This window comes from Prunus persica, chromosome G1, assembly GCF_000346465.2.
Source record: "Prunus persica cultivar Lovell chromosome G1, Prunus_persica_NCBIv2, whole genome shotgun sequence".
Lineage (NCBI taxonomy): Eukaryota > Viridiplantae > Streptophyta > Magnoliopsida > Rosales > Rosaceae > Prunus > Prunus persica.
This window is the reverse complement of record NC_034009.1, coordinates 27,996,956-28,005,930: the sequence shown is the minus strand read 5'-3', so window position 1 is coordinate 28,005,930 and position 8,975 is coordinate 27,996,956. Positions and strand designations below refer to the sequence as shown.

Genomic DNA, 8,975 nt, shown 5'->3' with positions numbered 1-8,975 from the left:
TGTCAGACTCAGATTCAGTCTCTCCCACAACTTCATCAGTTCCAGATTCGTCACTTTCCTCCCTTTGTGTGCTATTTTCTTCATCTGAATCCCACTCAAGATCTGCCACTATAGCTTCCTTGTGACTGTCATTCCAACTCCATTGTTGATCCTCTTCAAACACAACATCTCGACTGATAATTACTTTCTGTAAAACAGGATCAAACAATCGATAAGCCTTAGATTCCTCACTTACCCCAAGTAGTATGCACTTACAGCTCTTGGCATCAAGCTTCACCCTTTTGGTATCAGGTACGTGAACATGAGCAATGCAGCCAAAAATCCTGAAATGATCCACAGATGGTTTGTGTCCATTCCAAGCCTCCTCAGGTGTCTTGTTCTTCACGGCAAGGGTAGGGCATCGATTCAACACATGCACTGTCCAATTTACTGCTTCAGGCCAGAAGGTTTTGGGAATTTGTTTTGCTGACAACATGCTTCGCACCATGTTCATGATAGTGCGATTCTTTCTTTCTGTAACACCGTTCTGTTGGGGAGAATAGGCTGTAGTCAGCTGCCTGTGAATCCCATTCTCATGACAAAAATTTGTAAACTCATGTGAGGTGAACTCTCCTCCTCTATCTGTCCTCAGGCTTCTTATAAATGCTCCAGTTTCTTTCTCTACCCGTGATTTGAAGAATTTGAATGTACCAAATGCTTCTGATTTCTCTACTAAGAAGTAGACCCATGTTTTTCTGCTGAAATCATCTATAAAGGTGATGAGATACCTTTTATTACTGTTCGAAGTAGGATTAATTGGTCCGCAGATGTCAGCATGCACCAACTGAAGTACCTTGGAAGCTCTCCATAAGCTTTCTTTGGGAAATGGATCTCGGTGCTGTCTTCCTACCAAGCAATCTTCACACACCCTTTGAGAGGCTATGAACTGAGGCAATCCTTCTACCATTTGCTTCTGTTGAAGCACTTTAAGCCCGTTCCAACTGAGATGCCCATAGCGACAGTGCCAAAGTTGTGCTTGATCTATGGTGAGCGAGGAAAAACACTTTTGTTCCTTTGGTGAACAGCGGGCCAACACTGCAAACATTCTATTGTGACTCATCTTGGTCTCCATGATTAAACCTCTCTCAGAGTGAAAGATCTTGCACCTTCCATGTTGAATGAGTACTGTAAGTCCCTTCTCTTGCAACTGACCAATGCTTAACAAATTATTTTGCAAATCTGGTACGTAGAAAACACCTGTGATCACATGTATAATGCCATTCACCTCCATTCGCACATTTCCCTTGCCTTGCACAGTCAAACTCGAATTGTTACCCAACTTCACGGATTCTTTGAAACTGCTATCAAGCTCACAAAACATGTCTTTCTTCCCACACATATGATTGCTGCACCCAGAGTCGAGAAACCATATGTGCTCCATTGTTGCTTCCTTGGATTCCACAAGTGCCATCAACAGCATCTCTTCCTTTGTCTCCACATAGTTCGCTTTCTCTTCCTTAGGTTTCCTAGGACACTCCCACTGAAAGTGCCCTAGTTCATGGCAATTATAGCATTCTAAGGTTGACTTGTCGAACCCTTGCCTACCCCGTCCTCTTCCTCTTCCTCGATAAGTTCCTCGACCTCGTCCTCCTTGCTGGACTCCATAAGTGACTAGGAGTGCTTGCTCATCCACTACATGTCGACTCATCCTTTGCTCGTGCACGAGAAGGCTACTCTGGGAGTTCATCTATAGATAGGATGTCCAGGTCATTAGATTCCTCAATCGAACAGACAACATAATCGAATTTCGAAGTCATGGACCTCAAAATTTTCTCAATGATCACCACATCATCCATCTTCTCCCCTTGAGTTCTCATCTTGTTGGCTATGGTAAGTGTTCTCCCAAAATAGTCATTGACTGTTTCTCCATTCTTCATGTGCAGTACCTCAAACTCCTTGCGAAGAGCCTGCAATTGAGCACGTTTGACACGTGCAGTTCCTTGATACTTCTGTTTCAAGGAGTCCCATATATCCTTCGCGGTATCCTTCTTCAGAATGGTCTCCAATATTGACCGATCTATGGCTTGGAACAAATAGTTCTTGGCCTTCAAATCCTTCAGCTTCAGTTCATCTAAAATCTTCTTCTGTGCTTCACTGGAATCCGATCCCCCTGCTGCAGCAGTGATCCCAATCTCCACCAGGTTCCAATACTCTTTGGAACGAAGAAAGTTCTCCATTAGCATACTCCAATGGTCATAGTGTCCATCAAACCTTGGAATGGCTGGTTGCACAAAACTATTCTCAGACGCCATGCTTTTGTTTCCTCACTCTAGCACCTAGGTTGCAAGCTTTTGATCAGGCCCCGTAACTAGGCTCTGATACCAAATGTTAGAATCAGGAAGTTTGCAAAGAGCTTCTGTAATTAGAACTTACATAAGCTAAGGAGAATTCTTGTTATCAAATGAAAAACATCTAACATGGCTATTAAATAGCCTTACACTTGAACTGAAAGAAAATGCAACAGCCCACGATTTTACAGGTCCTATAATCGTGGTAAAGACTACATCAAAACAGAAATACAAGCTTGTCCCTCAAGTATAGGGATTATTGGACTCCTACGTGATTAACAAACCTAAAAACTAGGAATCCTAGCAGTAAACCTTATCAGTAACAGCTAGAGATTCCAACAACTTCAACAATTTCATCCTTTTTTAAGGATTTTTCTTTTAAATTTGGTCATAGCCAACTGCTATTATACCATTTTTAATAATTTGTTACAAACTTGATTTTAACCTATGTATGTGCTTGAAAATTAATTTCTCACAGTTAACACAAGTCCTATTGATCAACTCTTATCATTAATTCTGCAAGTCCTATTGATCAACTCTTATCATTAATTCTGCAATCTACCATATAGGCTAATCACATCATTTTATATTTCTTGAGTTGTAGGTATTGTGTTACAAATTTCAAGTGGAACCAAGTGTTATTCTATTGAGTTGTAGGTATTCTGCTACAAATTTCAAGTGGAACCAAGTGTTATTCTACTAAGATTTGTAGGTGTTGTGACATAAATGGCAATACAGTTTATTTTTGTACTATATCAGCTTACTTCCTCATTGGATTAACTTGGTCTATAAATGGCAATATATGTATCAGTTTTGACCATAGGTGTCTATAGATTTTCTATGCTTCTGTACGACAAACTTAGGCAAGGTTTATGGGTATTTGGTTTGATTTTATTAAAGTTTGGATCTTTTGGTTTCATTATGTTATAGGTATTTAATAATTTGTGCAATGACTGAATTTATACTTTTGTCCACCAGATTCGTACAATGCTTGGCGTATTTAAATTGTAGTTTATGCAATTTATTTTTTTGCCTATTTAATAAATTGTCATGGTTCTAAATTTGTTATCAATTAATTAAATAAATTGAGCTTATACCTTTGTCCATCAGATTAATAGAATGCTTGATGTGTCTAAATTGTTGTTTGTCATGTTGATTTTTTAACTTAATTCAGTGATAATTGTTATTGCCTTCATTCAACAGAAACCACTTCTACAGTAGAGCCAACAAGAGATAGATCCCTTTTCAACAGACATCAAGGCAGAAAAATCCCCTTCCCCCGCCAGTAGTATATATATATGTAAAGACATGCCCAAACTCTCTTTATATATATATATATATATATAAAGCTGGAAGTCTTAAAAGAGAAATATTCAAAATCCCCACTATTGCCCTTGATTAATGAAAATACTAAACATAAGACACTTTATTAAATCGGGGTAAAATAGTACATTCACACTGTATTTAAATTTAAATAAATAAATAAAACTCAATTGGCACACAGTAATAAATAAAGCAAAAACCTACAAAAACATCCTAACTTGTCAAGGAAACGCTCAATGAATAGTAAGATGATTTAGAGGCTAGACTAACATAGTCCATTAAAAGGTGGCACAACCCAAATAGCTCTCTGAGTATTGGTTTTCACTGAGTAATGTTGTGTGATGGTTCCGTCCTCCAAGTTGAAGATCCCCATATCATTTGCTTCATCACCATCTGACAAAGGAGAAGTTGATAGGAAATCATCGGTGTAATATATGGAATTTGGCTGACATCCAGGAAAGTTTGAAGCCAAAACAGAGATTGAATGACTGTCGCCCACGAACAGAGCCTCATCTCCAATGCTTTTTACCTCAACCTTGTGCGCAATAGAACCTCCATCTTCTTCATCGTTCAACACCCACTTGTAAACCGCAAATCCCACAGTCTGTCTATTACGAAACCTATAAGCACCGTCCTTTGGCACATAATATCTTAGTATATGCAACAAGTCTCCCTTAGTTGATTCCACAAGATATGCATGAAAACAATAAGACCGGAATGGCTTTCGAGGTGTGAGTAGCTTTATCGATGGTGGTTGTGAAGGGTTATTACTATCAGTACCATAAACATCCAACGACCCAATAGCTCCAAATGATGTAACTGCATACACTTGGCTTTTATAGAATATAACATCACCATATGAAATTGCAGCAGGGTTGACGTAGGTCCAAGCGTTTTGGCCTGCCTTGATGAAAGCCAACTCAAACCAGCAACGGTAAAGTGCTACAACCACATAATTCTTCGGATTCTGAGTGGGGTCAGCGGACAAGATAACCTTAGGAACATAATGCTCATAGTAGGATGGTTGATAAACTGAGACATGGGCATTCAAGGGAGGGAGACAAATCGGATTTGCTTTTGTGAAAGGGTTCCTGAGTGTTACGGTCACTACACCTTGGTCTGTTGGATCAACTGTGGCAAACCAGCCATGGCAAGAGCCACTACACCTCCTCTTAAAAGGAACTTGTAGTTGAATATTGTTGTAGATTCTTCCTTCAGAAATGCTGTACAATACTCTTCGGTCGTTGTCTTTGTCCTGGTTTGGGATCAAGAGCATGGGGAGAAGTTGTTTGTTGTGCCACCGCTGCGTTGCCTGATTATAGACTTTGGACATAGAATGCCACTTCTTGCAGACGGCAGCAAAACGGACATTGTCAATGGGTTCTAATAACTTATCCAGAATCAAAAAGACTAGTGCTGGATAACTTGCCCATTCCCCATTGCTGAAGCTGACAGCCGTGGTCCTATGACGACAGGGGTCCTTATCAAACTTAAAAGTGGACATAAAATGAATTCTTTGCTATGAAACTTTAATTTTGAATTCAAAACACAAGGAAAAGGCAAAACCAGAACAGAGAAGAAAAAAGAAAGAAACTGCAGCAGGGTATAATTGTATGCTTGTGATGCAGAATGCTTTGCTAGATAGTAGTTGATGATGAGGAGAATTATTTATAACAAGGAGACAGTGAAAACAAATCTCCTTTAAGAATAAGGAAACCATTTTCCAACATCAACAAGGAAAAGGCATTGAAAACAAATCTCCGTTGAGAATAAGGAAACCATTTTCCAACATCAACAAGGAAATCCTAATAAGAATTAAAGGAATTAATTAAAATCTTATCGGTTTTTTTGTAAAAAGAAACAATTAGGAAATCCCTTCCTCTAGTGTCAGACTAGATACTAGCGAAAATTAATCGCCTTTAAGTTCAAAAGTTGAAAATTAATCGCCTTCGTCAATCAACCAAACCATATTAATTAACATCCAAACTTTTAAATTGAATAGAGATTGGTTGATTAATCTTAATCAGAGTGAAAAATCCAAAATAGAAAAAGGATAAATTGAAAACTAACTTACCTCCATGAAATCGACGAGCTTTCTGCAAACTTTTGAGATGCTGCATCGACGTAATGGAGCAGCACCGGGTCTTGTTGCTCCGCTACCGATAAACTCATTGGATCCGTACCCAACCTCAACCTCCCTCATCAGTGGGTCTTGTCCGCCGATGCCTGCCTGCCCGCAGTTGCAGTTTTTGTGCCTGCTTAACTTATGTTATGGCGGGCGTAAAGTCTCCTCCGCGTCGTGTTGGGTGAAGCTGAATGCGTCCCGACCCAACCAAATTTTGTGTCTTTGCTTTCGTTGCTTTTGAATTTTCTTTTCTTCTATTCAACATTATTCAATGAAAAGTTTGGCTGCTACATAATATTTATTTATTTATTTTTAATTTTTAAAATTTTGTTTATTACAAAATCCAACTAAAATTTCAAATTTTTGGGTTTAAAAATTCACAAATGGTCCAATTTCATTGAAAAAGAGTGAAACTGTTGTTAAAAAACACGTGTATTAAACGTGAAGAATAAATATGTACATTTATAATACGTGTATTGTATATTTGATTTTTAGAAAACGTGTATTTTATTGAGTTTTAAGAAGTGTACGGAAAATGGAAATATTTTTAAAAAAATACATCTCCTCTTCTTCCTCTTAATTCCCCTCCCCTCCCCAAAAGCACCCACCACCACCACTCCCCCCCCGGACCTCTCATCTGGTACTTCGAAATTATTGACGTGACACTTATTCTTTCTTTTATTCTTATGTATTTGACCTGATGACGAGTTGAAACCACTAATTCTAAACAGTAAAAGCAATTTTTGTTTACTATTTTAGTTAGGAAAATAACTCCTAAACTGCTAGACTAGTAATGTAAATGTAATGGTCCTCATTCAACACATGTCTGCTCTGCATCACGTAGTCATTAAGATGTAATCTAATCGATCACCTCCCACAGCAACTGCAAATGCACAAACAAAAGCTGAAAAATAAGGAAACAAAAACCACAGGCACACAGAACAGAAGCATCAAATTAACCTTACATTACCAGCATAATAAACCATTAATTATTATAACAAAACAACCATTAATCAAGTAACATAACAGGTATAGCTATGACGGAAAGCTTTTGCTAGTCCTGGAAAGGAAAGAATATTAATTAACAAAAGAAAGTTAAGGCAACGCATGAAAATAATAAAATTTGAAATTGTCTGCCTGCCTGCCCGCACTATGATATGAATATGAATGAACCTGAACCTGAACCTTCAGGAACGTAGTCTGCATATAAGAAGATCATATCTATATATAGATTCCAGAAGAAAGGAAAAGCTAATATTTACTTACTGATAACAAAATGCCTGCCAGTGCAGAATGGTAAATTCTTCACTACTAAACTAAAACTATGACTATCTTCCACAAGCCAATTTGTCCACCTGTCCTGTATCAATCATAAGGAACATTAATTTATTTCTCTCTCCTCCGACTCTGATGATAATTACAAAACAAACAAACGTATTTCTTGAAATATTTCACTCATCTGTAGGTGTAGCAAATGAAGATACATTACATATAGTTTCTTTTCTTCTAGCTAATGACTTTCCTTAATGAACATTTCTTTATGCTTTTGTTTTCAACATGCTGACTATTTGCTAGTCGTTGTCTCAATTCAATCCTTCTATTCTATGCTCTGAATTCACAAATCGGATCGGTCGCCATAACATAAGTGACCGGTCTCTTCTTTCCAATTATTTGCTGTCAAATGTGAATTCTTCAACACTGTTGAAGTTCTTGTTGTAATTAAATTTCCTTCTTCAGATATTCTGCAAGTCTCATCTCATGATATATAGATATAAAGAAATCATCTTTGGGGCATTAGGCAGTTCGATGCATTCATTTTTTCTTCTTTGAGCAATAATAAGAGGGATTTTGGACTGATTTTTATACTAATTTGCTTTAAGAAATTTTAAATATGTTATCCTGAATCAGTAGTTTAGGAACTCCTCAGGTTAGTCTGCCAATCAGCTAGCTATTCTTTGTTTATTTGCTATTTTTTCCACCGTATGAAGAGGTATGTGCTCATTCTTATACAGCGTTGTGTTTCTATCTTGCTTTTTACATAAACCAGCACTGCTGCATTTCAAATTCTCTGGAGAACTTGTATGGCAGATTATTGCAATCTAAATCTCTCTATTCTCTCTCTCTCTCTCTCTCTCTCTCTCTCGGTTGATTGATGGGATGGTTAAAGAGTTTGCGGATATAAATCGTGGCATGTAGAAAACTGGAACTTTCACAATACATAAAAAGAAGCTCCTTCAACTTGTTGGGAAGGCTAACTAAAACCTAGGTGATGTAATACTTAAAGTTGGTCTTTTAGAGAGGTAGGCCATTGTAGCTGTCCTTGGTTGTTTTCAATGCTGCCTTGGGATGAGTTTCCTGCAAACTCTGGTGGAGTGATCTACAATAATGAGTCAGATAGTGATGCAAGTTCAGATCTTTTTGAGATAGAGAGCCTGACAGGCAAAGCCAACCCTTTTCTTGCAAGGCAGGCATCAGATGCTGCAACATCTGGTTGCATGACCCCAACAACTTGTTATGCCCCAAGTGAGGCAAGCATAGAGTGGAGTGTGGTCACTGCCAGTGTTGCTGATTTCTCTCTGATGTCAGAATGTGAAGATCAGCCAGGCCAAGTCCAATGAAAATGGTTCCAAACAACACCAGAAATGCCAAAGCAAGAATGAACGAAGATATTCCAAGGCATCGTCCCTAGTTTCTATTGGGTTGTAAGAGCCAAAAATCTGTCAAAGTTGCAGGAGATGCCCACAAAACATATCATCATGAGAAGACCAACTTCGACCAACAGATGATGCGCCACAGCAGGCCAGAATCATTCGTGCCAGCAACAAGGTTTCAAGCTGAGAAGTCCCCTAATAATTTGACAGGCTTTGACTCAAGTGTGCAGAGAGGCACCTTTCTTCAGACGTGAATAGGAAAGTAACTTTTCAGTTTTCAAATGCTTCCTTCCTCCGCCATGACATCCTTAGAAGGCTACAAATCTAGCTTTCTTTTTCTTGTATCTTTGTGATCCAAACCTGAGGCCCTTAACACTCCACTTTCAATGCGCTTCACAAAGAAGCAACTCAAAACTGGAACCTAACATGATTGAGTTGTCAAACATCTTGTCCATATTTCCTCTGAGGACCGCATCTGAGGTGATATATACCAAATTTAGAAAGCTCTAGGCACTTAATGACCACATCCTTTTTTATTGTCGGCTGTGT

The 8,975-nt window shown here is 38.4% G+C and overlaps 2 protein-coding genes across 2 annotated transcripts; both read right to left on the bottom strand.

Moving 5' to 3' along the window:
- Positions 1,710–2,291, bottom strand: LOC109947097. The gene has a single exon (XM_020556545.1). The coding sequence runs from the start codon at positions 2,289–2,291 to the stop codon at positions 1,710–1,712; it is 582 nt and encodes a 193-aa protein (XP_020412134.1).
- LOC18793647 (F-box protein At2g26160) lies at positions 3,726–6,025 on the bottom strand. Its single transcript, XM_007226193.2, has 2 exons — positions 5,725–6,025; positions 3,726–5,113 (listed from the first exon to the last, which is right to left on the bottom strand). Exons 1-2 carry the CDS (start codon positions 5,820–5,822, stop codon positions 3,916–3,918), a joined length of 1,296 nt encoding a protein of 431 aa, XP_007226255.1. The 5' UTR covers positions 5,823–6,025; the 3' UTR covers positions 3,726–3,915.

Bases quoted from the DNA above. Each gene is read 5' to 3' on its own strand.
- LOC109947097 (XM_020556545.1), bottom strand. From the start codon at position 2,291: ATGGCGTCTGAGAATAGTTTTGTGCAACCAGCCATTCCAAGGTTTGAT.
- LOC18793647 (XM_007226193.2), bottom strand. From the start codon at position 5,822: ATGAGTTTATCGGTAGCGGAGCAACAAGACCCGGTGCTGCTCCATTAC. The intron at 5,114-5,724 runs GTAAGTTAGTTT...CTGTCGTCATAG, and splicing joins AGCTCGTCGATTTCATGGAG to GACCACGGCTGTCAGCTTCA.